The sequence below is a fragment of the Siniperca chuatsi genome, linkage group LG4, assembly GCF_020085105.1.
Source record: "Siniperca chuatsi isolate FFG_IHB_CAS linkage group LG4, ASM2008510v1, whole genome shotgun sequence".
Classification (NCBI taxonomy): domain Eukaryota; kingdom Metazoa; phylum Chordata; class Actinopteri; order Centrarchiformes; family Sinipercidae; genus Siniperca; species Siniperca chuatsi.
Window position 1 is genome coordinate 32,699,681 of NC_058045.1, and position 27,764 is coordinate 32,727,444.

At 44.3% G+C, this 27,764-nt stretch overlaps 2 protein-coding genes across 10 annotated transcripts; both read left to right on the forward strand.

Moving 5' to 3' along the window:
• Positions 1-32: 32 nt before the first annotated feature.
• On the forward strand, positions 33-9,990 carry LOC122874422. Of its 5 annotated transcripts, none has more exons than XM_044192277.1 (6): positions 33-406; positions 4,964-5,158; positions 6,222-6,343; positions 7,502-7,829; positions 9,208-9,624; positions 9,821-9,990. In XM_044192277.1, the coding sequence occupies exons 1-5, from the start codon at positions 166-168 to the stop codon at positions 9,579-9,581; spliced, it is 1,260 nt and encodes a 419-aa protein (XP_044048212.1). In that variant the 5' UTR covers positions 33-165; the 3' UTR covers positions 9,582-9,624; positions 9,821-9,990. The 5 variants fall into 5 exon arrangements, with proteins under 5 accessions (XP_044048212.1, XP_044048210.1, XP_044048211.1 ...); XM_044192276.1 differs by lacking the exon at positions 33-406 and adding exons at positions 456-1,696; positions 2,457-2,789 and having other exon boundaries at positions 9,208-9,990; XM_044192280.1 differs by lacking the exon at positions 33-406 and adding exons at positions 2,668-2,789; positions 3,984-4,142 and having other exon boundaries at positions 9,208-9,990.
• On the forward strand, positions 9,685-27,531 carry prdm11 (PR domain containing 11). Of its 5 annotated transcripts, XM_044192272.1 has the most exons (8): positions 11,206-11,224; positions 11,268-12,776; positions 13,699-13,772; positions 14,904-15,163; positions 15,294-15,361; positions 16,391-16,578; positions 19,829-20,350; positions 22,856-27,531. In XM_044192272.1, exons 3-8 carry the CDS (start codon positions 13,745-13,747, stop codon positions 25,015-25,017), a joined length of 3,228 nt encoding a protein of 1,075 aa, XP_044048207.1. In that variant the 5' UTR covers positions 11,206-11,224; positions 11,268-12,776; positions 13,699-13,744; the 3' UTR covers positions 25,018-27,531. The 5 variants fall into 5 exon arrangements, with proteins under 5 accessions (XP_044048208.1, XP_044048206.1, XP_044048207.1 ...); XM_044192273.1 differs by lacking the exons at positions 11,206-11,224; positions 11,268-12,776 and adding an exon at positions 9,685-9,933; XM_044192271.1 differs by lacking the exons at positions 11,206-11,224; positions 11,268-12,776 and adding an exon at positions 10,131-10,394.
• The last annotated feature ends 233 nt before the right edge of the window (positions 27,532-27,764 follow it).

Genomic DNA, 27,764 nt, shown 5'->3' on the forward strand with positions numbered 1-27,764 from the left:
GAAGAAGAAGAAGAAGAAGAAGAAGAAGAAGAAGAAGAAGAAGAAGAAGAAGAAGAAGAAGAAGAAGAAGAAGAAGAAGAAGAAGAAGAAGAAGAAGTAGTAGTGATGGGAAAAATCGCCATATTGTGAGGCCACCTGTTCTGAAGCGCCTACAAAGTTTTAGTCATGGGAAGAACCTGCTGTGTTGTTGGATGTAATGTCCGTTCACACGATCGACGTGGGAGAAAAATAGACAACGGTATCTCTTTTTATTGTTTTCCGGCCTGGAAACAAAATGAAGGGAGTTATGTGTCTGATGTAACAAAGCGGAGACGGATGGCCTGGATATCCGCCATAAGACGTACGGACATACATTTCGCAGACATCCCAAGATCATTTAAAGTCTGTTCCAGGCATTTTCATTCAGGTAAGTGTATAAACCTCACTTAGCAAACGATTGTGTTCTCATTTTGTTCTGTTACCGAGAGGAGTAGTCATATGTTCCTCTACATTTTGTAACTAAGCACTATTCTGTCGACATTGAGGCAAAGTGAGCAAGCGACGGTGTTTTCACAGTTTGGCGGTTTGTAGGCAACCGACGTCACTGCGCAGTGCATTCTGGGACGTAAACAAGAGGGCGCCGCCGCCATATTGTGAGGCCACATCGGGCGAGAATTAAAGTATGAACATATCTGTAAAAATATGTTGAAAAGTCAATTAAAAGAACGAAATGTACTATACAGAGACAAACTTCTACCGGACGCAAGAAAACGGTACCTGGAAAAGATGGCATTGATCGGAAATCTGGATCCGTATGAGGTGCTTGCAAGAGAATGTAGTCGAGACCCCGACGATTTGCCTCCTCTGACATTTGCAGATATTTTTGTATATTTAGTCTGTGTGTCCCAGAACTTGTGGCAAAACATTACTCAAAGGACATGCAGCCTCATGTTCCAAATGAAAAAGAGCAGTAGTAAAGAAGTGGCTGTTGTTTATGAAAGAATTGCCCTTAGGCCTACTCAGTTAAGAGTTTTTTTTTTTTTTTAAAGTGTTATACTTGACTCAAAGAGTTTTAGTTTGTTACTTGAAGTTTAGTGTTTCAAAGTAGTTCAACACAAGAAGCACAAGGAACTAAACATTGCAATTTGCAGGAGATTTTTTTTTTATTAAAATATAAGTTTTTAATTATCAAATTGTCATCTGAAGTATTTCATGTACAAATAGCATACCATGTTCATTCTAAGGCAGGTACACACACCCCCACAAAAAAATACAAACATGTTCAATCTCTTAATGATATCTTTGCTGATCTTTTGCTCTGTGGAGTCTGGGCACGTGACGTCACGCCGCAGTGTGTTCTGGGAGATCAGCCATGGCTGTTGGCGGTTGTTTGTTGTCGGGCAGCGCGTGCGCGGGTTTGTTTGTTTGTTTGTTTGTTTGTTTGTTTGTTCCGCTCGGTAACTTTACATATCTGAGATATTAATGGGGGGGGGAACGGCTGCGTTACAAACTGCCGCCGCAGGTCTCACGACCACCGCGGGAGGAAGATCCCACACGGGCTAACTTTCCACTGTTTCCCCGCCTGGAGGAGGAACGAAGGCGGCCAGATATCTGCGCTAACGAGGAGGAGGAGGTCGGCCTGGGTGGCTGCTGTCGGCCGCGGCAGCATCACCTTCCACCACACATCTGAGAGTGTGCTCCCGACACTTTCTCTCCGGTGAGTTCGCTTCATTAGAGGCACCCAGCGGGAACCGAAGCAACCTAATCCGGCAGGAAGCCTTCCCGCCACGAAGGGTCGTGCTCAGCTCTTCTTGAAACACAGAGACATTTTGGAGGTAGTTTGTGCAGGCTGCTGGATTGTAAACTTTTAAGATTTATCGCCGGTAAGCAAAGAACAAGAAATCATGATTCGAAAGAGTGCGCATGCGCCAACGTGCATGGTGCCTGTTGCCGGAAGTCATCAGACTCTTTAACTCCTCCCTCTAAGTGTCAGTCTGTATGACCCTAAGTCACTAAACTGGACACTGATCATTAACATCTCTGCAATACTTGAGATAATTGTGCAATATTCTGTGTTAATACTGCTGTGCAATAAACAGTTTTCAGTTTAATTTATTGATATTTATTCATACTTCTATTACTGCTGTGCAATATCCTCCGTCTCATTATAATCTTAATAAGCTTAACTCAACAGTTCATGCACTATTACTTTATACTGTATTATCATCATCAACCGGTAAACCCACTTTGTACTTCACACTTATTTAATTTTATACTTATACCCACTGGGTACTTAATCTATCTGACCTGTATTATAGTGTATTATATATATTTTTTGCTTAGTGCTTCTGTTCCTGTGTGACTGACGTGACAGTGAGCTGCTGTAACAAAGAGTTTCCCCTCGGGGATCAATAAAGTGTTTCTGATTCTGATTCCTGCTGCTTCCGGCTCTGCTGCAATGCATTGTGGTACTTTAGGACACGGAAGCTACGTGAGACCGTAGCAGTAGCAACTGGTGGAGGTGGATGTTGGTGGTGTTGATATCACATCCAAGTTCAAACAGGGCGGGATGGTGAACGCGTGCTGTGTCGTCAACTGCCATAACCGTTCTTGCGACCGGCGCGGGAAGCGGATCGATAACGGGGTGCGATTTTTCAGCTTTCCGGCCTGGAAGCAAAAGTCTGGCGCTCAGGTGGCGGAGTTAACGAAGAGGCGTCGCGTGGCGTGGGTGGCAGCTGTAGGACGAGCAAACATCACCTTCAGCAACATTTCCCGACACATGTTCGTGTGTTCGCGGCATTTTCACGCAGGTAAGTTATCATCAGAACACCTTGAGGTTAACTGTTAACGTGGTTACTGCTAGCTCCGCGTAGGCTAGCCAAGCTGCGTTGCTGCTACACAGCTAACGTTGCACAGCTAGCTGGCTGCGTAGCTACATAACTAATACAAGAAATTAGGCAAATGCTACAGCGTCATCCTTCCTGTGATGTAGACTGCATTAGTTATTCATATGTTACCATAATAAATGATGGAAAATTACTCAAACTCTGAATCTCTTTAATCATGTAACATAATATTGATTAGTGCAATGCTGAAGTAAATATGTGTGAAGTTCACAGTACCAATGAAGTGCAAATACTAAAGGCAAAAGAAGTGAAGTTGCAGTGTAAAGTACTGACATTTCAAGTACAACTGAGATTTTAAAAAGATAAAAACTACTGAAAAGTCTCCTTCTTCAGTGTGCAACAGTTCAAGTAAAATACACAATGCAAATATAAATGAGGGATGCACCGATATATCTGCTGAACATCGGGATTGGCCAACACAAACCCACATGGCTCCACTTTCGGGTCCCCGTGATGGGATGCTGTCAGTGTGACAGGGTCTGTCTGCCTCTTCCTCTTCCTCGTGGTCTGCCCCCCCCCCCGATGGCAGCTGTGGTAGCTGTTTCCCTCCTCACCGGATGTTGGAAGCGGTTATTCTTCCTGCTCTTGATGTGTAGCAGGCAGGGAATCGAACGCAGCCGCGGGGGAACGCTGCAGCCTGTCTGTGTCCCCGCCTGATGCTCTTGTCGAGCGCCTTCGTCTTGGCTGCACCAGAGGAGAAGGCGATCCCGTAGCCCACCTCCGCTTGGACCTTGTCCACACTAGTCTGACTGTCTTGACCACTGGAACTGAGGATCTCCCAGGCTTGAGCGGAGGTTCACTGGGAGTTCAAAACCTGAGACATAAATAACATTGAAATAATTAGAAAATGAATGATTAAAAAAAACAATCAAAATAGCCTTCACATTTGCAGCTAATCACCACCACAGAAACTAGTCCAAAACAGTGTTTTGGCTGGAAAGCACACTTAGTGGAAGTAATCAAAATGTGGCCTAAGTGACAAACTGACTAAATGCGATGCAGTCGTTGTTTTGTTGAGTTTACAGTGGTGACACAGAGAGGTGTGTGTGGCGATCACCTACCTTTTGTGCAAACGGCGGTTTTCTGGTTGTTCTGCAGGCACCCGTCCATTTGAAAACTGAAGGTGGGCCTCGAGAGAAAACGCGTCTGGAAATGTAACCTGCGGCAGCTCGCTGAGATCACCGGCCGCTCTGTGCGTCCGTACAGATGGAGCCCGTTCGTTTCGTTGAAAGTAGCTCCTTCGGTTCCTCTCTGTTGGTTTGTGTTTGCTGTCGCTGCTCCTGGTTGCTGTAAGCAAAATGAATGTAAACAAAGAGGTGTATCCTAAATAATGGCAACCGCTACCCAGAATGCAATGTGTCATCACGTGGTTGCCTATTCTCTGTACCTGCCTACCTGTTCCCCTATTCTTACTAATTAAATAAACTAAATAAATAATATCTAAAGTCTCAATAAAGCAAATATCTAGAATAAATCCGACATTTTGTCAACAGTTTGCTTTATATCAAATAAAGAAAAACAGCTGATACTTAAAGGAACTAAGTCATTTTTGGCATTTTTGCTTGAAAATGCAGTTATCAAAATAGTTGCTTATTATTATTATTATTCTGTTGATCAACTAATTGATTAATTGACTAATTGTTTCAGCTGTAGTGTCAAAATCCTGAAAATGTCAGAAATTTATGAACAAACTCTTACAATGTGACTTCTGCTACGACCTACAAACCAACCGATCAGAAGACAACATGACGTGATGCAGAATACACTCACCGACGCAACATGCTTGTTTATTATTATCTATATATATATATATTTCATTATTGATCTTTGAGTTTTGGACTGTTCGTTATAATTTTGTACATCATTGTACAATTAATTGAGAATCTAATCGGCGGCTGAATCGATCATGAAAATAATAATTTAAGTTTCAGCTCTAAAATATATATCATACAGTCTGACGCCGGTTGTATGATACATATTATTCCCTGATATAAACCGGGCTGGATGATATGTTGTAAATCAATTTCATGATATTAAAAAAGCCGTTATATTCATATGAACACGTTGTGCGTTCGCAGGTAAACCAGCGTATGAAATGCTGGAGTCCGATCCAGACTGGGTCCCATCGCTGCAGCTGGGTCACAGCGAAGGAAACCGCAGACGCACTGAGCGTCTCCTCCTGCCCGAGCAGCCAGAGAGAGACCAGAAACAAAGATGGACGACAGAGACGGGACCTTCACGCGCGTCCAGAGCCCCTCAGAGAGAATCAGGAGGTGAGACTGACTTTCTGTTACTCTGCAACGGTCCGAGTGTTGGTTAGAAGAGAAGAGGGCGCTACAGAGGCAGGACGGGGCTTTCAGGAGGCCTGAAAGTGTTTGCTTTGGTTATTCTGCCCCACAAAGGCAGAACTTCATATTTAGTCAAAACTAGTTATAACCTGTATCTGACTTTCTGACATCTGGTTTATTATATAAAACAATATTATGTCACAGAAATGATTTTCACTTTGCAGTAACTGTGAAACAGACCTAAAAACCAAAAACGCAGTACCTGTACTGACTGTGTATTACTGCACTCTGGTTTGTGTATTACTGCACTCTGGTTTGTGTATTACTGCACTCTGGTCTGTGTATTACTGCACTCTGGTTTGTGTATTACTGCACTCTGGTTTGTGTATTACTGCACTCTGGTTTGTGTATTACTGCACTCTGGTCTGTGTATTACTGCACTCTGACTGTGTATTACTGCACTCTGGTTTGTGTATTACTGCACTCTGGCTGTGTATTACTGCACTCTGGTCTGTGTATTACTGCACTCTGACTGTGTATTACTGCACTCTGGTTTGTATATTACTGTACTCTGGCTGTGTATTACTGTACTCTGGCTGTGTATTACTGTACTCTGGCTGTGTATTACTGTACTCTGACTGTGTATTACTGCACTCTGGTTTGTGTATTACTGCACTCTGGCTGTGTATTACTGCACTCTGGTTTGTGTATTACTGCACTCTGGTTTGTGTATTACTGCACTCTGGCTGTGTATTACTGCACTCTGGCTGTGTATTACTGCACTCTGGCTGTGTATTACTGCACTCTGGCTGTGTATTACTGCACTCTGTGTATTACTGCACTCTGGCTGTGTATTACTGCACTCTGGCTGTGTATTACTGCACTCTGTGTATTACTGCACTCTGACTGTGTATTACTGCACTCTGGTTTGTGAGATAGAAAACTGAGAAAAGCAGAAAGTCTGAGACTCTGGAGAAACATTTTTTATTGGGCTGAACAATTCATCGAAATCGCAATAAACCAAAGTCTGTTTTTCTATGTGCTGCAGGTCCCGCGAGGCCAGCTGTCCGTCCCTGGAGAGACGTTAAACCTCTGCTGCAGTCGCTTCTGCAGCGTGAAAACAGAGACGACCAGCCTCCTGCTGCGAAGAAGATGGACCTCAGCTTCAGAGTACGACTGCAACAAATACTTTCACTGATACGTGATTTCTCTCTGGCTTCATTTTAAATATATCATTTAGTCCGTCACTAAAAAACATGACGTTCCCACAATGATGAAGAAACAAAGAAGGCGTGGGGGGGTGACGAGTAATTACAAGACATAAGAAGAAACAGACACATCTGGGTCAGACATCCATTAGAAACTAATTTAAAAAGTACAAAAACAGGTAAAAACAAACGTAATATACCTTTTATATAAGACATGAAGGTGCCAGTGGGGTTTGCAGGTGTGCTAGCTTGTTCAGGTTCATCGGCAGGACTGAGTGCTTTAGCTAGTTCTTCCCAGTGTGTAGTGAGTATTAGTGAAACTGACACCGAAGCTCCCGATTCACATGTTGAATGAACGTTAATTATCTCCAGCTGATCTGATGACGTGAAACAGAGAAAACATCTGACAAGAGATTCATTAGTGTCAGAGTTTAACGAACACGGGTATTTTGCCAACCAGGAACCAAATCCTAAATGGAACCGGTCTCAGAACTGGTCCTTAATTGTGTGAATCACAGCTGACTGATCATCTTCCTCCGTCGTCGTCCAGAAACTGTTAAAACACATCAGTGAGCCGCTCTGCTGCACTGGGTGACATGTTCCTTCATCACCATGAACACACACACTGTAGTTTATTCTGACTCAGTCCCACACACACCGTCCTGCTGCCCCAAACACTCACTACAGCACCACATGTGGATTCATCCGCCGCTGAAAATAGTCCCCGACAGATGCTCTGTTTCCTCCTGTTGGTCTGATAGAAACTACAGCGAGCAGCTGTTTGAGGAAACTACTGAGCCTTTTTAAACAGGAAACTACAGATCTGTGTTTTTAAAGATCTTCAGCAGGAACCAATGGGCTCGCAGCTGAGAGCCGCAGACAGGAAGTCAGACGGTACTGAGAGACGGACCGACATGTTGCTGGTTTGGGTCTGAACATGATGAGAAAAATATAGAATAACAGACTGATCCTTTAAAATTGCTCAGACTGACCAGCAGCCAAAAGTATTTAGTTTATAAGTAAAATTTAAAGGAGAAAAGCCACCACAAATACTTTATTTGATTTACTTGCGGCAGATAATGTTCTTTTGATGAAGTAACAGGTTAAATAATTGTTTCAGGACTTCTTCAGAGACGCTCTCGAGGCTTCTCTGGAGGCCTCCAGCAGGTCCAGGACCCTTTCGGCCCGGCAGCCCTCCGTCTCCAGGGACTACAAAGTGGACCAAAACTTTAAGCTTCCACCTGTAAAGGAGGAGAATCCGACGTCGTCCTCCTGCTGTCTGAACTGTGTCAGACTGCAGAGGAGGATCGTGGAGCTGCAGGAGAAGCTGTCACGTCTCACAGGAGAACAGGAGGACGCGGAGGCCTCACCCGTCTTCAGCCAGCTCCAACCAGACCAGGACCTGCAGAGTCCCGAGACAGTCCGCATAAAAGAGGAAGAACCTGCGTGTAAGTTTCAGGAAATTAAAGATTATAAACGAGTTAGTCTGCCAGAGTGTAGAAGATAAATGTCAGGCTGTTTTGTCAGCATTTCTTTAACCCGAGTACGTTTGTGTTCCCCGTTCTTCGTCTGTGCACACATTACATGGGCCTGCGGAAGGAATCGTTAGTAACATGTTGGGAAGTTTACTTCCTTTCTCAGAGTGAGGTGAGAAGATCCACATCAGTCCGGAGCGGTGACCTCCTCTATAACCGGCGTGTTGAAAGACGCCACTTCCCACAGAACAGTGAAAACTCTTCTCTTCACCTGTGTGACGGATTTCTTAGTTACATGTGGGTGGTTTTAGATATTGAGCGTGTGATTTCATCAGCTACTGTATGTACGTGTCTGTATGACGAGGTCCGCTGGTCCGCCGGTCTGGGATGAGATCAGGTGTCGCTTGAAATGCCTTGTTAGTTCATCCACGTCCGCCTCCCCAAACTCTGGTGACAGATAAACAAATAAAGGCAGAAATGTTTTGTTCCATGGATCCGCAGGATGTGCAGAGTCCCCGGTCGTCACCGACGCTCCGGCTCGTCCTGCCAGTCGTCTCCACGGACTCCCCTCATCAAGTCAGTGATGGCGTTGGTGATGCTCTCTCCGTCTGCCCGCCCCACCGCCTGTATGCCAACGAGGTTCACCTTCGCCTTGCCTCTCTTACACAGGCGGACATATAACATCTCTTCTTCTGCCACGTCTGTGTCAGTCGACCCATCTGACATGATGAAGAGGAAACTGGCTGCGGGGCCAAATTCACCCGCAGTCGGCCGGTGGCGGGTGCTAATTTCCAACCCTGGCATTTTTGTCAATGGTGCACATGTGAACCTTTAGTCTGGATCCCAGGCAGTTTTATAAATGAGGCCCCTGGAGTCAGAACCTAGTTAGCTTAGCATAAAGACAGGAAACGGGGGCAAACAGCTAGCCTGGCTCTGTCCAAAGTTCACCTTCCAGCAACTCTAAAGCTCAGTCAACATGATCAACATGTTACATCTCATTTGTCACAAAAAACCCACACAAACTGTTTAACCTGCACACAAACGACAGTTTATCCATCCGCCCAGTACTTCAGTGCGGCGTCTGCTGGTTGCCTGGTGTCATCTTTGTTTCTGCACAGATTAAACGAATGAGATGAGGCATGCTAGCTGTTTCCCCGTTTCCAGTCTTTATGCTAAGCTAATCGGTATCGATTTTGTCATATAACTCTTGGCAAGTAAGTGCTCCTTTTTAAAAATGTGATTGCAACAGTTAATTTGGATTGAAACATATTTAGTCTCGCTCTAATTTCTTAACTTCGTCTAGAGCTGAAAAGCGTCAGCAGAGGTCAAACGTGTCCGTCTGTCTTCACAGGGACGGAGCCTCTCTCGCCTCCTCAGGTGCTTCTCCACGAAGGTGATCAGGACGTGGACACGACCGCCGAGTCGACTCCCACCGGCGCTGCGGTTTCTCAGGACAAGTCATCCGAGCGCCCTAAGCTTCGACGGCCTCCTCGCTTCAAGATGGCCTGGCTGAAAATGTTCCGGTTCCTCCGTTACTCACAGGCGTTCGATCAGATGTGGTGCCACGTCTGCCGCCTCCACGCCGACAAGTCCCGCCAGAACTTGGCTTTAATCAAAGGCTCCAGGATGTTTAAGGTCCACAACATCAAGAAGCACAGCGACAGCAAGCACCATAAAGACAATCTGGAGCGCCACATGCTGCACACGTGTGACCTGAAGCTGTGAGACATTCACGTTTCGCTGCTCTGAGATCCTCTCCAGACTTCATGTAAATATTGTTGATTTTTAAAGTTTGGCTGCTGGACACAAGATGTCTCCTGCTTCTAGGGGTGGGAATCCCCAGAGGGGCCCACGACACTGTATTATCATGATACTCGATACGATTTTAAACATTTTGTGATTTATTACCTTTTTTTTCAACTGCAAATTATGTCCTGAAAGGAAAACTTCCTGTTTTATTAAAGGGATAAAGTTTTCAGTCTGTCCGTCTCACCAACCCCGCTGACCTCACCAGGAAACCCCGGCACCCTCTAGTGGACTGAAAAAGCAACTGATTTTATTATTCCAGTAACAAAAGGTAATTTTTTTGTGAATGCAACATTAATAATTTATATGATAATAGGTCGATACTTGGCGTCTGTGTCTATATATATGCGGCACTCTGCTGTATTGATTTCCCACCTGCTTCACTGTGGAGTCTGTCTGAGACCTGGAGGCTAAAGGTTGTGATTTCAGTTGGACCGAGACAGATTTAAGGTGAGCGCGGAGACACTTTCCTCTTTCAGCAGATGAGCGTGAGAACAAACTGTACGGACGTCCTGCTGCTCATCGAAGGAACGAGAAGACGGGCCGATCTGCTGATGTTCCACTTTAAGAGCCGCGGGAAAACATCTGTCCACAGCGAGACACCTGAACAACATGAACACTGTTCAATCCCTTCGTCCTCTCTTCAGCTGACAAACAACAAAACTGCGTCACAGCCGACATCTGGTGAGGAGTGAGACGGACTGACGGGTGAGGAGTGAGATGGACAGACAGGTGAGGAGTGAGACAGACAGACAGGTGAGACAGAGACAGTTGAGGAGTGAGATGGACAGTGAGGAGTGAGATGGACAGTGAGGAGTGAGACAGACAGGAGAGGAGTGAGATGGACAGTGAGGAGTGAGACAGACAGGAGAGGAGTGAGACGGACAGACAGGTGAGGAGTGAGACAGAGACAGTGAGGAGTGAGATGGACAGACAGGTGAGTGAAACGGACAGACAGGTGAGGAGAGAGACGGACAGGACTGTGTCAGACAGCGAGGAGTGAGACAGACAGACAGGTGAGGAGTGAGACAGTGAGGAGTGAGATGGACAGACAGGTGAGGAGTGAGACGGACAGTGAGGAGTGAGACAGACAGACAGGTGAGGAGTGAGACAGAGACAGTGAGGAGTGAAACGGACAGACAGGTGAGGAGTGAGACAGAGACAGTGAGGAGTGAGACGGACAGACAGGTGAGGAGTGAGACGGACAGACAGGTGAGGAGTGAGAGAGACAGTGAGGAGTGAGATGGACAGTGAGGAGTGAGACAGAGAGGTGAGGAGTGAGACAGACAGGACTGTGACAGACAGGTGAGGAGTGAGACGGACGGACAGGTGAGGAGTGAGACGGACAGACAGGTGAGGAGTGAGACAGGTGAGGAGTGAGACGGACAGGTGAGGAGTGAGACAGGAGAGGAGTGGGACGGACAGGTGAGGAGTGAGACAGGAGAGGAGTGGGACGGACAGGTGAGGAGTGAGACAGAGACAGTGAGGAGTGAGACAGACAGGTGAGGAGTGAGACAGACAGGACTGTCAGACAGACAGACAGGAGTGAGAAGGACAGACAGGTGAGGAGTGAGAGAGAGAGACAGTGAGGAGTGAGACAGACAGGTGAGGAGTGAGACAGACAGGACTGTGACAGACAGACAGGAGTGAGACGGACGGACAGGTGAGGAGTGAGACGGACAGACAGTGTCTGATCCGGTCTAACGCCACAGTGAGTCCTGCACGAGGAGTCCGGCTGTTTTAAAGGTGCTGATTGGCTGATAGACTAGATCTCTGTTTGAGATGTATTAAAGAAACATGAACGATCATGTGATCATCTGTGTAACTGTCTGGACTCAGGACTCTGGAGTCTGGACTCTGGACTCAGGAGTCTGGACTCAGGACTCTGGACTCAGGACTCTGGAGTCTGGACTCAGTCCTTTTCGGTTTCTCAGACCTTTCTTGTCTCTGAAAGTCCAGACGTCGAAGTGTCGCCGTGTAAAATATTATTATTCGCTGTACGTTACTATTTGATTTCTAAGAACATGAAGGGAGACGCGAGTTGATCGGATGGAAATAATGACTGTTGTTGTTTCAAATAAATGCACTTTTCCCTTTTTTATTAATCAAAAATCAATATATGGATTATCTCCCAGAACCCCAGCTGCTCATAGTTTAGGAACTCAAAAATAAATAAAGATGGAAAATCACTTAAGAACTTTTACTGAAACAGTTTTTACAGTTTCTCACACAAGTGGAATCAAGTTTCTAATAAACAACATGTGAAAGCTGAAACACCACGATGTAAAAATACTTAATTAGACAGAAGTTCTGCATTTCAAAGTCTGTTTAAGTAGAAGTATTATTAGTATCATTAGTACTATAAAGTATTTATAAGTATATTTTAAAGTATTATGTCATTTTAGATTTTCAACTCTGGTTTTTAATCACTTCACAGAGTTTTAATGCAAAACAAATGAAAAATCTGCATAAAGTTTATATACTGATGAAGTTTAAAAACAATTAGTCGATGGACAGAAAGTCGATCGTTAACTAATTTGATTATTGATTAATGATGATTAATTAGCTTTTGCTCTTTCTGCTTCAGAAAGTGTTGATTTGCTGTTTTTCTCTTTTTGTGGCATCGATTTTCTGACTGAACGATTAATCGTAGAAGCAATCAACAGATTGATCCGTTATCAGATGCTCTCAGCCTGTATATCAGATGTAATATAAAATATGTATAATATAATATGGTGGAGGAGATAAACTTTCATACTTTAATTTCCACCAGCTACAACATGAAAAGCTCGTTAATGTGTTAAACCACATGTTGTTGTACAGCAGCAGGGAATCGGCTCCTGTCAGACTGAACTCCGGCCTCAAATTCACACTGTTAACTTTAATTTTTTGCGCAATTGCTTTCTTCCGTTTTCCATGTCATTTCCTGTGATGAAAAATGGTGGTCAAAGCTCGAGGAGGCGACCGAGTCGCTGCAAAAAATTAACGGGAAACTTTGCATCGGCGGGCAGCCGCGGAGCCAGCGGCCGGGGGTCGGTGCTCGGCGGCCGGGGGGCGAGGGTCGAGCTTCACCCGGGAGAGAGGGTCCGCGTCCCCGCTGCGTCTCTGCACAAGGTGGGTCTGTCAGTAGCCACTGTGGCCAGCGAAAATGGCTTCCGAAAACAGCAGGCAGATTGCCAGTTGTCTGCAGATCGAAACTGTGGCGCAGATCGAAACTCCGCCGCTGATTCACCCGAAACCCGCTAATCTGACAGATTGTCTGCCGGCACCGAGGCACCGAGGCCGGCAGCTTCAGTCTCTCAGAGCCGGAGAGGCTCCGCAGCAGATCCGAGGGGTGCAGAGCTCCAGGAACCGAAACAAAGCTTCAGATGTTGGCATGAAGCTGCGAGGAGTCCTGGGAAAGAGCTCACACCCGAGGCTGATGTTCACACTGTTGTCTGATAGGTTTTCTCACAGTTGTGTATTTGTGAATTAGAGCTGAAATAATTGATCACTTAAGTCAATGGACAAAAAAAACTAATCTGCAACTTTTTAAATAATTGATTCATCTTTAAAAATTGATTTTACAAACATCGAGGGCTTTCTGTTTTTCTCCGTCTTACATCATTTTTAAACTGAATCTCTGAGTTTCGGACTGCAAATTGAAAATGGCCGGGCTGCAATCAAAACGGTTAAGTTGTAAAACCAAAACAACGAGCTGAAAGACACTAAAACGCTGCAGAGCCGGTGGTGTTTCTCTGTGGGTTCGTTTGATCCACTGTTAATGGGAAAACACCGACACATGAAACACAATAATGAGCCGCAGAAGCCAAGATGATGTTGTTAAGATGTTTTAATGCTGATTTTAATCAGACGTTTTTACAGTGGACGTCGTCGGGAAAAGCACGTCGGTACGTATCAGAACATGCAGAGCATCGTTAACGTCGCCGGTTCCACCTGTAGGTCAAGTCGGACGACCTCTGCGAGAAACGGCCGTCACCGCTCGCCGGTGACGTGTTCCACCCGCAGTAACAGATTGTGTGTTGTTGTTCTGCAGATAGGTGATACAGTGGACGACGGATTCCTACCAACATGGTTCCACCATGAGCGAGCAGTCGTGGGATCGCTGGTGTAAGTTTTCAGTTCGGTCTTCACAGCAGAGAGTCTGCAGCTCTGTGAGGCTGAGACGCAGCGGCGCTCTGAGCTAAATGCTAACATCAGCGTGCTAACATGCTGACGTTCAGCAGGTGTAATGTTCACCATCTTAGTGTTAGCATGCTAACATTAGCTAGTTAGCACAGAGTGCAGCTGAGGCTGATGGGAACGTCATCAGAAACCAAAGTGTCGGACACGTTAACATGTCGCCAGTTCATAACAGAAGTTATCTCAGTGCACTTTTCCCATAGAGCAGGTCTAAACCGAACTCTTTATAATATTAATTACAGAGACCCAACAAATCCCACCATGAGCAAGCACTGGGCCACAGCGGCAAGGAAAAACTTCCTTTAAGAGGCAGAAACCTCGAGCAGAACCAGACTCAGGGGGTTCGGTTTTATTACGGTTTTATTTAGGTTTTATTACAGTTCATCCTGAGGGGAGCATGAACGATGAAGCACGTCTCATCACAGTCCAGCAGCTGCTGATGTTTCAGTGGAGGACAGACGGGCGGCGAGCCTCCCTCCCAGGTCCGGGGGCCCCGGCTTCCCTGTTCTGAGGTGCTGCTTCTCGGCCGATTCATTTGGGGTCTGTGAGCAGCATGCTGGTGTTAGCATTTAGCTCAAAGCACCGCTATCCTTACTCAGCAGTATTTCATTTAGGTGTTATGTATATTAAAATACGCATAAATAAAAGGTTTTTAACCATGAGCTGGGGGGTCGGAGGAGCAAACCTGTCTAGCCGGACGGGTCTGGTCCCCTTGGGCCGCTGCTGCGACACTAACACTGGCTGTTGCTAGTTACGGTTGCTATGCTGTGATTGGACAATCGATGTAGTAGTTGTAATTAGTAGTAATTTACTACCCCCAAACTCAAGAATCACCTGAAACACGATTTATCTGAAGACTTTCCTGCATATGTGATCCTACAGGTCTGAAACGTGTCCAGAAGTGATCTCTGTAGACAGCCTGTATATTTTATAACTTAACCAGGTTCTAACAAAATCCTGAACTGTGATGTTGACACTTTGTAAAGATCAGATATTCAGATTCCTGGTATGTGCGCACATACCTGGCCAGTACAGCTGATTCTGATATTTGTCCTCCAGTCTGTGAGGAGTGCCAGGACTATTTCCAGAAGGAGTGTCCGTCCCACGGGCCCCCGCAGTTTGTCCCTGATACACCTGCGGCCCCGGGGTCGGCCAACAGGGCGGCGCTCACTGTCCCATCAGGTCTGGAGGTCTTCACCGAGGGAGACGAGGTGGATGTTCGCTGCGTGGATCCAACCATCCCCAAGGGGGCGGTCTTCGGTCCGTACGAGGGAGAGCTGGTGTGCAAGGACAAATCCTCCAGCTTCTTTTCCTGGATAGTAAGTTCAACCAGTCCGAGACCAGTTTAGAACCGGTCTAGACTTGATCCTGTCACAGTTTACAGCCATATTTAAACAAGTCCAGTTCTGAGCTAGTTTTCTTGGTCTGTTTTTGCTGTCGTGTTTCCAGATTGTTGATTTCGACAACACGTATCAATCCATCGATGGCAGCGATGAGACCAAAGCCAACTGGATGAGGTAACGTTTTCTGCCTGACTTTATACCGATACAATAAACAGGATGTTAGAGCTGAGAAGATCAGTCGATTGATCGGCGACAACAATCATTTAAATCTTTTTATTAAGCTCCAACGCCAAACGCTCTCTGGTTCCAGTTCCTCCAGAGTCTCAGGTTTTCTGTTTTCTGTCTCAGTAAACTGGATCTCTTTGGGTTTTGGACCGTTGGTCGGACACAACAAGACATTTCAAGACGTCACTTTGGGCTCTGGGAAACTGTGATTGTCACTTTTTTCTGATATTTTATAGATGAAACGATTAATCGATAATGAAAACAATCGTTCTTTGCGGCCCTATAGTCTGGATTTATGTTGACAGTCTGCCGTGGCTGTAGAACATGCTGGTTTCTGATTGGCTGACAGCTGTCCATTAAAATCCCATTACAATATCCAAAACATAGTTCCAGCCTACAGTTGAAGCACATACAGTTGCTTTCATGTCGGTGGCGGAAACCTGCCAAGAAATGTAGCAATTAACCAACAAAGGCAGTGAAGACGAAGACTGCTAGCTAGCAAACATGGATAGTTTCAAAAATCTTCCAAAAATCTGAAAATGTTTGACGAGGAAGGAAATGCATTTAACATGTTTACTAAGGGAGAAACAGTGAATGTGAAGATGAACATAATTTTAGTTTGTTAACAAGAAAACTCCAAAGCGTACCTTTAATCTGGGAACAGCATCACATCACTGGATGTTGCTGAAAGGCATTCTGGTAAATGTAGGAAATCCCTCATTGAAGAAGTAGCAGAAAAGGTGTTCAGGGACAAAACAGCTGATTCACAACATGTCTCCTGGATTACAGTGAAAAGAAGATTAGCTCTTTATATAAAAACAACTCCTTCATCCTCAAAAATCTACTTTTCTAATTTTCTCAGATCACTGACCGTGGATTTTACTGAACTTTCCATTGATTTCCTTTATGCATTAGAGGACGAATGCCAAACACCAAACAGGGTTAGTGATGGAAAGCTTTGACGTTTCTGACCTGCAGGTTTGTCCGGACCTCGTCGGACGAGAGCGACAGGAACTTGACGGCGTTTCAGCGTGGTAAAAACATCTACTTCAGGGTGTGTCGGACGCTGGTGGCAGGAGAGAAGCTGAGGGTCTGGTACAGCGACGACTACATCCAACAACTTCACTGCGTCTCTCAGGAGAGCATCGACCGCAACCTGGACTCAGGTGAGCTGGACAGGTAGTCTCAGATTTATTAGCTCAGGCTGTGGTTCCATTGGCAGTAAGTTGTTTCTGAACAGCCTTTAAATTTGGTGAAGTTCACTGTACATACAGCTTTTGTTGAGTCGGAGTCACAGAGGTTCAATTCAATGCTAATTTGAGTGGTTAAATAATTGAGATGTCCGTCCACAGCGTCCTCAATGGTGATCTCTGACTTGTGCCGCTGATCTCTTTCTGGTCTCTGGTTTTTTTAACATTTGTCACTTTTTGTGACCAATGCACCTGAAGCACTGGTTCCGTTCGGCCTCTTTTACAACTCACCTTTTCTGCTAATTGGTATTCGAGCTAATATGATTCACCTCAACTGTGTTTGTAATTGTGATTTAGTGAGTAGAAGACAGAAGTACTCAGATTCTTTATTTAAGTAAAAGTAACAATACAACAATGTAAAAATAATCACTTACAAGTAAAAGTCTTCCATTCATAATCTTACTAAAGTGAAAGTACACAAGTATTATCAGCTTCATGTAGTTAAAGTGCAGTAAAATGTCTCCTGTGACTGATTCTGTCTGACATTATTAGATTATTAATACTGATGCATCAACGTTAGAGCAGCATTTTACTGTTGGAGCTGCTCTGGAGCTACTGTAGTTTTAACTGCTTTATATACAGTTAGCTAGTTTTAACTGTTTTATATAGTTAGCTAGTTTTAACTGCTTTATATACAGTTAGCTAGTTTTAACTACTTTATATACAGTTAGCTAGTTTTCACTGCTTTATATACAGTTAGCTAGTTTTCACTGCTTTATATAGTTTGCTAGTTTAGTCCAGTGGTTTAACTGCTCTGGCCCTCCAAAGAGTCACCAGATAAATGTTGCTGTAAGGAGTCACAAGCCAAAAAGGTTGGAAACGTTTAGTTTAATCTTTAACAAAGACATTTATATGTTTATCATTTGTGTAATGATAGTAACTAGAGCTGTCGAATAAATGTAGTGGAGTAAAATGTACAATATTTGCCTCCTAAAATGTAGTGGAATAGAATTAGAATAAAATGGAAATACTCAAGTTAGAAGTACCTCAAAATTGAAAATTAAAATGTACTTAGTTACTTTCCACCACTGGTAAGAAATAAAGTCCTTTTTTCGTGTGGTGTTTTTCTTATTTTTGTTCTTCGCTTGCACTCAGAATGTCAGTATTTGGCAAACTGAAGTGAAACTGAATTCAGTTCTTCAGCAGGTGGTGCTGCTGTCACACTGAGAGCTGCGTGCTGTTAAATCTGTCCTTTAAGGGGAAAAACCACCATAGATCACAACAGTGAGGTTAGTTTTGTTAATTTGAAACAGTCCTTCAAGTTGAACAGCAGACAGAGTGCAGCAATGTGTCATCTAGAGACTGATTCTGGAGCTGCTCTATAGACAGTTAATAATGGAGCAACTCACAGGTCTCCATGGCTAATAACCCATGTGGTTATTTCACTGGGATATAGAAACATTTTCTGATCACAGCTGGAAGCCCTACATTCAAATCAACCCACAGATTCAGTGTCATCTGATGACACTAATTCCAGTCTGCTGTTCAAGCTCAGGGAGACTCTTCAGTCCAAAGATGTTTCTGATACCAGAATAAAGTGCACTGCAGTGGTCGAGTCTGGAGGAGATAAAAACATGGACGACCTTTTCTAGATCTGTGAATGAAAGGAACGACCTGATCTTGGTTAAATGTCTCTGTTGGACAAAGCAGGTCTGCAGCACTTTAGTTACCTGAGCATCGGAAGACAACTCTGAGTCATAAAGTCCACCGAGGTTACTGCCTCTCCTTTAACAGTATTAGATAAAGCACCCAGAAGAGACGAGAGGTTCAGTAACTGTTTGAGTGTGAGGATTCAGTGCTTAGGGGGGACGTTGGCAATGGGCACCTGTCTTTTTAGACATCACTGTCCAAAGTCACTGAAGCAACACCAGTCTGAGGGTGTATTTAATGTATATTGATAAATCACCTGCCACAGATGGTTAAATGGATAAAACTAAATATCGATCAGCAATGTGATGATCAGAAATTGAATTAATAAACGAAACAAATTGACAAAGGATAAATAAAAATATGAATACCGTATTTTCTCAAACAAAAGCCGGGTCCAAATACAGGCCGGTGGAAAAAACAAGGGTGGATAAACTCCTGGTGCCTGTTACATAATGTTCTGTCAACTAAGCATAATGTACATTTCCATCGCTTTAATAAATTCAACAGTCCAATCATGCTTTTTTCGACATTTTGTTGTTCTAGATTACTCATCTAAAGTGTTATTGTCCTGTTTCAGTCGCTGTGGGTGTTTGTGTGTTAATGTTCCAGCCAATAAAATGTATTTTGTAGTAACTTACGAGTCGTGCCACAAGATGGTGATAGCTCCATCTGAGAACCATGCAAGTCACTGCAAATGTTTCACAATAAAAGCCTTGTGAACGAAGGGATTCTGTCTACTGAAATGCTAGAAGGCTTTTAATTTGAAACAAATACAGGAAATGCAGTAACAAAATCATACAAGGGTAAACAGGAGTAGATCACAAAACAAGGAGGTTTCATACTAAAATATGATCTAATATACTTATCAGACAGAGGGAATTAGAAGTAAAGGCGTGTCAATAATATGAGCCTGCTTCAATTAAAGACCTGGCACCCTTTGCTGTAATTAAAGGCCCCAGCCACTATTTGATAATTTATGGTATTAAAGACTTTTTGGTTCAGGTGATTGATACTTTCATTGTTGATTGGTTTTTCTGTAACTATTTTATTTTCACTTTTTCTAACATGCCAATAGATGGAGTTGTGTACTTAATGTGACAGAAGCTGGCAATTCTGTCAAAAATGGCAAAATGTATTGTTTTTCATTATCCGTAGACTGTCATCACACTGACCGCATGACTGCAGCACTCGCTGATCAAGCTGTTGTGGTTGGTTGTTCTCTGAAAACAAAGGTTTGACATGTGAGATGCAAAACATTAATTTCAAAGTCAAGAGTCCAGACTGGTTTGCCAAGTCTGAGGTTTATTTTGTTTGTTTTTTATGTGTTTCACTTTAATTTGAGAAAGAACCTGATTTGCTCAATTACTGATCACCGCAGTCGCTTTTTCCCCACACTCACACCATGTGCTGATCAAACTCTGTCTGCATGTCAAGCATATGCATGACACACTATTTTACAATGAGCTCACTGTTGCCATTTTTGTTTGACATAGCTAAGAAAACTGTTTTGTTCCAGATAACGGGAAGCCGACAGTCCTGCCCAACATTCAGAAGGACTTTAAATCTCCCTGTCTGCAGTCAGCTCTGCAGGGCAAACCCAGCCCCAGTAAACAACCCAGCGAGGAGACAGACGGCCAGCCTCCTGCCAAGAGGAAGAAGATCGACCTCATCTTCAAAGACGTCCTGGAGGCTTCTCTAGAGGACTCCAGCAAGTCCAGGTCCCAGTCTTCCCTCCCCAGTGAGTGTAAAATAGCAGTGCTCGGGTCGGGGTTTAATTCCTCTGAAAGCAGCTTTAACGTTCCGAACCTGAAGGTGGAAGAGAAAGAGGAGGAGCACCAGAGCAGCGAGAAACCCTCCACCTCCTTCTGCCCCAACTGTGTCAAACTGAAGAGGAGGATCCTGGAGCTGGAGGAGGAGTTGTCTCGTGTCAGAGGAGAACAGGGGGACGGGGTCAGTCCGCCGATGTCTGAACAGACCCTACCCCAACACGATCAGGCCCCGCCCCACCCAGAGCAAGGCCCTATCGAAGATTTTCAAGGTACGTTCTGAAAAATGACGGTTGGATGTTCGGGATTTCCTCAGACAAAGGGCTGTATTTCTTCATCTTTGTTAATTTATTTCTTTAAATCATCTGTGTATTTTCTTTAGCAATAGAACTGGTTTGAATAGAACTGGTAGAGTTTTTTCATTGAGATCTTTACTGTAAGTTCATTTAAATCAAGTCTACAGCCATGCTAGCGGCTCTGTGAGGCTGTACTTGGCCTAATGCTAACATCAACATGCTAACATGCTGATGTTCAGCAGGTATAATGTTTACCATGTTCACCGTCTTAGTTTAGCGTGTTAGCATGCTAACATTAGCTAATTAGCAGTAAACACAGAGTGCAGCTGAGGCCGATGGGAACGTCATCAGTTCTGCAGGTATTTGGTCATAATGTGTTAATGTATTTTTCTGTTTAGGATTGACAGAAGCATACCAACAGATAAAAGAAAAACTGTTACTCAGCATATTATCAATTATAGTGCCCAAGTACTTGTACGGCTCAACGATTTCTACATCGTGACCATTAATTTTAGTTGATTCATTGATGTTGGGCTTAGTCCAGAGAAATGTCAGTTCACTCTCACTCTCTGAGATCTGTTGGTGAGGAAATCCAAGATGCAGCCAACAATATTAGTGTCCAACCCAAAACGCTCCACAAGCGTCAGCACCAGCAGGTGAGGCTGTGTGGTGTTAAAAAGTCCACAAACAACAGTCTGGCATGGTTCTTACTACCCTCTAAGTGCTTATAAATGAAGCAGAGTTATAGTTGCGTTTTGAACCCCTCTGTTGGTTCGAAATGCAAACTGAAACGGGTCGAGGTGATGAATCGTCCTGTCCAGAAGTTCCTTTTTAATTCAAATGACTTCATAACTAATGAGGTCAAGGCTATAGAACTGTAATCATTCAGAGTCTTAGGATGGCTGTTTTTTTGCAATTGTGGATTGTTTCCATAGTTCCATTGACAGAATGAGATTAAAAATATAATAAAAAGTAGGGCCTATTTGATTAGCACAGTGGACAGCAAACGACCTCCAATGTTATCAGGGCCATGGCTTGTTCTAGCTTTACAATGTTTAAAAGTATTCACAACACTATGTACAGAAAAGGAAGAAACAGGTTGACTAGAGTTCAATAGGTTGTGTTTTAAAACAGCAGTTTCATTGCTAAAATCATGCACATCAAATCTTGAATAAAACATATTAAACTCCTGATCCAGATCTGATGAAAAACTTTCTAAAGCCACCTTTTTCTTTTCTTTGTCATTTAAACCAACCATGGTCCTGACACTTCCCCAGGCTATTTCACATTTAATTTCCTTTTGTAAAACATTTATCTCAGATAAGTTACCCTGCTTGAATGCACGTTTTTTCTTGTTTAATAACACTTTAGGGTTTTTGCTCACCCAGGGTTTACTGTTCGGATAGATCTTAACTACCTTTTCAGGGATAACATTGTCCTCACAGTATGATACCCATGAGCTGGCCACTTCTGTGAGTTCATTAATGTCCCGAGATGATTCGATGAACTCCTCCCACGCCATGCTGTCCAGACAGCCTTGCAGCATCAGCGTTGCCTCCTCCGACCAGAGTTTCACCTTTCTGGTGAACACTTTCCCCCTCTGTAGGCATGTGCGATATGCTGGAAAAGGTTGCACACAATTGTGGTCAGCCGTACCCAGCAGGGGAGTGGGATGGATTTGTAGGCTCCTTTGACTGAGCCATAACACTTGTCCAGTATCTTGCCATTTCTGGTGGGGCAAGACACATATTTGTAAAAGCTCCTGAGAATCCAGCGAGCAGTGTTTGAAATCGCCCAGAATTAGATTAGGAGCATTGGGAGACAGCAACTGTAGTTTCTGTAGGATCAGTTCTGAGACTATGCCCTTGTTTGCCTTTGGGTGAATATAGACTGCAGTCACATAAATCTGCGGATATTCCCGAGGCAGGTAGAATGGATGCATGGAAACAGAAAGCAGTTCAATATCCTTGGTGCATAGTCTCTTTCTTACTAGAGTGGTTTTGCAGCACAGCCTCCCAGTATACGCGTAAAGGCGCACAAAACCCGTCTTTCACCAGCTCACAGTCCGAGTCCTTCTCTCCCAGCCACGTTTCTGTTAAGGCCAGAATACAGGCTCCTTTAAACTGGTGTTGGTAGCTAACATGGGCCTGGAGTCTGTCTGTTTTGTTACAGAGGGACCAGGTGTAGCCAAGATAAGATAGAGGGTAGGGGAAACCGAGACAGGGGTTGCCTTACCAGGGGTTCTCGTACTCTTCCCTCCAACCCGCTTAGTTGTTGAGACATTTCAGTCTGGACAAAGTGGTGGACCGATCAACAGACATTACCATCCATAGAGCCATCCTGCTAGCATGGCTAAAAATCGCTTACATGGTTATTTACATTGCATTATATGAACAGATGCAATTACATTTGATTTTGGGGGGGAAATTACTCAAAACAAAAATGACCGGTTGCAGAAGTTGAATTTGTCATTCTTTGCAGGAATGGAGCCCTTGACGCCCACTCAGGTGGTCCTGGATGAAGACGACCAGGACATGGACTCGGCTGATGAGTCGATTGCTGCAGATCTTGTGATTTCTCCAGAAGACCCATCGAAGCTTTCCTCTGGAGGAGGTCGACGGATTCGTCGCTTCAAGCAGGAGTGGCTGAAAAAGTTCTGGTTCCTTCGCTACTCACCAACCATCAATGAGATGTGGTGCCACGTTTGCCGCCAGTACACCGTCCAGTCATCCCGAACCTCTGCCTTTATCATCGGCTCAAAGCAGTTTAAGATCCACACCATCAAGCTTCACAGCCAGAGCAACCTTCATAAGAAGTGTCTGCAGCTTTATAAGCTGCGTATGCATCCCGAAAAGACAGAGGAGATGTGCAAGAACATGATACTGCTGTTTAACGCGGCGTACCACTTGGCCCTGGAGGGACGGCCCTTTTCTGACCTCCGTCCACTGGCAGAGCTTCTGAAGAGGTGTGAGCTGAAAGTGGTGGACCAGTACATGAATGAAGGAGACTGTCAGATCCTCATCCACCACATTGCCCGGGCTGTAAAAGAAGACCTGGCTGAGAAGCTGCGCCTGTCTCCCTTCCTAAGTGTCATAATGGACGCCCAAAATGATGACCTTTTCTCAGACATGGTGGCAGTCTACGTCCAGTTCATTACCACTGAGGGCTCCCCAAACACAGAGTTCCTGTCCTTGCAGAGACTGAGCATTGCAAGTGTAGATGGATATCTCCAGGCTATGGATCGAGCCTTCAGTGTCCTAGGCCTCAGGTTTCAGGACTTGCTGGTAGTGGGTCTAGGAGTAGATGGCACCAACATCTCTTCAGGAATGAGAGCCAACCTGTACATAGCTGTACAAAAGACTTTTCCTTGGATCCTCTGCCTTCCTATCATGATTCATCGGCCCCATCTGGAGGTGCTAGATGCCATCAGTGGGAAGGAGCTCTCCTGTCTGGAGGATCTGGAAAACAACCTCAAGCAGCTCCTCAGTTTCTACCGCTACTCCCCTCGCATGATGGCCGAGCTGCGATCCACTGCTCCAACACTGTCAGAGGAGACAGAGTTCCTAGGAGACATTAGAGCCATTCGATGGATCATAGGAGAACCAAATGTCCTTAACGCACTCATCAAAGATTACCTGGAGGTAGTCGCCCATCTGAAGGAGATCAGCAGCCAGACACAGAGGGCTGACGCTGCAGCCATCGCCCTTACCCTCCTCCAGTTCCTCATGGACTATCAGTCAGTAAAGCTCATCTACTTCCTTCTGGACATCATAGCTGTTCTCTCACGATTAGCCTTCACCTTCCAGGGAGAATACCTGCTGGTGTCACAGGTGGAAGCCAAGATAGAGGAGGCCATTCTGGAGATTGGCCAGTTGGTGGACTGCCCCGGAGAGTATCTGCAGGAGTTTGAGGAAAATTTCCGCGAAAGTTTCAACGGCGTTGCTCTGAAGAACCTGCGCGTTGCAGAGTCCAAATTTCAGTCCATCCGAGAAAAGATCTGCAACAGGAGCCAGGGCATCCTGTCTCAGAGGCTGGACCTGCAGAGCCGCTCATTTGCCAAAGCCTGCAAGGTCCTGGACCTGTCCACCTGGCCTCACAACCGGGAGGACCTACAAGCTTACGGGGAGGAAGAAATCCAGATGATATTCAACCATCTGGAGTCCATTCCCTCTGGGGGTCAGGAGGGCTCCCAGGCCAGGACGGAGGCCAGGGGCAGCCTGGTGGTGGAATGGAAGGATCTGAAAGCAGACTACTACAGTATGAACGGTTTTAAAGAGGTCATCAGTCACATCTGCAGGTACAAGCAGCGTTTTCCTCTGCTGAATCGGATTGTGCAGGTTGTCAGGGTCCTGCCCAGTTCCACAGCCTGCTGCGATAAAGGCCGAGGGTCTCTACAGAAGATGTGTAAGAACAATCGTTCCCGGCTGACTCTGGAGCAGATGAACGACCTGCTGACTGTGGCAGTTAACGGACCGCCCATCGCTAACTTTGATGGGAAGCGAGCGTTGGACAGCTGGTTTGAGGAGAAGTCTGGCAGCAGTTACTCTCTGTCAGCTGAGGTATTGAACAGGATGTCAGCTGCCGATCAAAAGTCTGTCTTGCACAGTGTTGATGTCAACACAGAGTTCTACCCTGACATCTAACAGGCAAACCCAGTGGTGTGGTGCAACAACAAAATAGTGCTACAACACTATACTAATACTAACGAAGTGAGGCAGCATCACTCTTACACCACTGGGCAAACCACGTTCATCCATCTACGTTCAGCTGGATGGATGGATTACAGAACCGACCTACCGGACAAAGGCCCATAGGCCCAAGGGATCAGGGGGCACCCTGCAAAATGTCACTAAAAGAGACACAAAATGACTATGAAGAGGTGCAAAAACAACAGAGAGATGCAAAACAACTACAAAGAGACATAAAATGGCCACAAGTAGACACAAGAACTACAAAAGAAATTACCACAGAGATGCAAAATGACCACAAATAGACTCAAAACGACTACAAAGAAACGTAAAACAACTACTAAAAGACACAAAACAGCCACAGAGACTCAAAACAACTACAAAAAGACGCAAAACAACCACAAAGAGACGCAAAATGACTACAAAGAGATGCAAAGTGACTACAGAGGCGCAAAATTACCACAAATAACTACAACTACAAACTACTACGCAGCTGTGTCGTTGTAGTTGTTTTGCTCTTACATGTGAGAGCCCAGAGGCCCACTGTCTCATAATCCGTCCATGTTCAGATGAATATTGTGCTGAAATCTTCCTACTCTGACTGACTGACTTCTTTCACTGATGAGCATTGTCAAACTGAGGGCTACTGCGTGGCCCTGCACTTGTTAATAAAGCACTTGTTGCCAGAATAAAAGTCAGTTATACATTGGGAACAGTTAATTAGTGTCAAATTAAATGTCTATGCTATTGAGCTGCTCTCTGCTTTAGCTTATTTGCCAATGGGATATTCAGTCATGTAGTGCCTGACAGAAATACAAAAGCTAGAGTGTAATGATGTATAAAGGCTTTATATTTCTATTAGAAACGCAGACAACCCTGCTTCACACTGTATATATTGTATAAACTGTATATATTGTAAATGCTTTTGAGCCTGTTTTTAAGGAGATTATTTTTCTCTTGAATTTGATGATTGTGCCATAATGATCGAATGCAAGAACCGAAAGAAAAAGGTGCTATCCTGCTATGCCATACTGCATTTTGCATATTTGTTTAGATGTTTACTGCCGCAAATGATATATTTGAAATATGTTCTTTTTCAGTGGTGCACCGGCTTCATGTTTGGGTGTTTCTAGTGGGGTAACTTCAGTCTCGGCCAAAGCTCAGGCTTAAAATAATTCAAATAAGTTTTAAAATCTGCATGATGATACTAAACTGTTGCTTAAGTAGTATTTTATGATTAAATGCCTGTATTTAAGGCTGAAATAAATGTAAGACGGTGGGAATAGAGGGAGCTGAGGCAGGATGACCTCAGCAGGCAGACGGTCACGTTTTAGTCAGATTTGCTGTGTGTCCTTAAGTTAATGGAATAGTTAGACATTTTGGGAAATACACTCATTTGCTTTCTCGCAGAGGGTTAGATGAGAAAATCTCTATCAATCTCATGTCTGTGCGTTAGTGCTGCATTCTGTAATTACAAGCATTGTTCATGTCAGCCTTCGACTTGTGATTCCGATTAAATATCGGGGATTGTTTGACGGCAACAATATCTCCCACTTTATGTAAAGAACAACAGGAAAAGTCAACAAAGCACTGGAAACATTGGCTCACACCAAAGCTCAAAAATATGCCACCCAACACCTCTAAAGATCTCTAATTAACACAATATATCTCTCTTGTTTAATCACAGTTTGAGGTTTTACAGGAGTTACAAGCTGGAGGTGTTACGGGTGTATTTTTTTACTTTGGACAGAGCCAAGTTAGCTGTTTCCCCCTGCTTCCAGTCTTTATGCTAAGCTAAGCTAACCGTCCCCCTCTAGCTCCATACTTCTTATCTAGTGTATTTCCGTAAAATGTCAAACTATTTCTTAATGTTTGCTGTGTGATTCGCTCCAAGCCGCTGAATCCTCTTCCTTTCATTTCACTGACAGATAAAACCTGTATGCCTTTGTTTTCGTTAACATATTGTGCATGTCTGTATTGTATGCATGCAGTTATTACTGTATAAAACCGACCTGTTTCTGAAAGCATAATGTTTGTATGCAGGAGGCTGCCTGAGCTGTTTTAGATGTTTCCGGTTGGATGTAATGTCAGACTGATGATGGATGGTGAGTGTTTTTCTAAATGATTCGTGTGCAGCGTAAAGAGACTGTTGGTTTGATCACATTTCAGTTTTACTGCTGCGATTTCAATCCAAAAACATTTGACTTAAGAATGGCAATATTTTGTGCTACGCCTTATACTGTATGTGTTTATTCCGACGTTTGGCTGATTGTAATCTGACGCCACGGCTGAGTGGAGTCGGCTTTAAGTTGTTGATGTTTGCTGTTTGCTGAACTGTGAGATTTTTCACTGCTGGAGCTGGATAGGAATTTTGGTTACATGTGAACCAAAAGAGATTTGTGGTTACTTGGTTTCTCTGTTCACTGTTCTTTCTGTTTCAAATGCTTTAAAAATACATTTTAAAAGACATTTTATCTGAAGTAGTTTTGTCAGCCATCTTGAGTGGATACTACCTGTTTGGGAAGTAAGTTTCAGCTGGATTGCAATGCAGCTTTGACACAGTCCAAAGCGAAGGAGTTTATAATCCTTCAATTTGTCCAACAATGAGGCTCGAAGACTTTCACCTGAAACTGATATTTTGGCTCAGAGTATCAGCATGTTGCTCCATTGCTGTGTATGAGACCAACCGTGACATAAAACAC

Coding starts and splice junctions, on each gene's coding strand:
- LOC122874422 (XM_044192277.1), top strand. CDS start 166: ATGGGAAGAACCTGCTGTGTTGTTGGATGTAATGTCCGTTCACACGAT. Junction 5,159..6,221: donor CCCTCAGAGAGAATCAGGAG/GTGAGACTGACT, acceptor TATGTGCTGCAG/GTCCCGCGAGGCCAGCTGTC. Junction 6,344..7,501: donor AGATGGACCTCAGCTTCAGA/GTACGACTGCAA, acceptor TAATTGTTTCAG/GACTTCTTCAGAGACGCTCT.
- prdm11 (XM_044192273.1), top strand. CDS start 13,745: ATGAGCGAGCAGTCGTGGGATCGCTGGT. Junction 15,362..16,390: donor ACCAAAGCCAACTGGATGAG/GTAACGTTTTCT, acceptor TCTGACCTGCAG/GTTTGTCCGGACCTCGTCGG. Junction 16,579..19,828: donor CGACCGCAACCTGGACTCAG/GTGAGCTGGACA, acceptor GTTTTGTTCCAG/ATAACGGGAAGCCGACAGTC.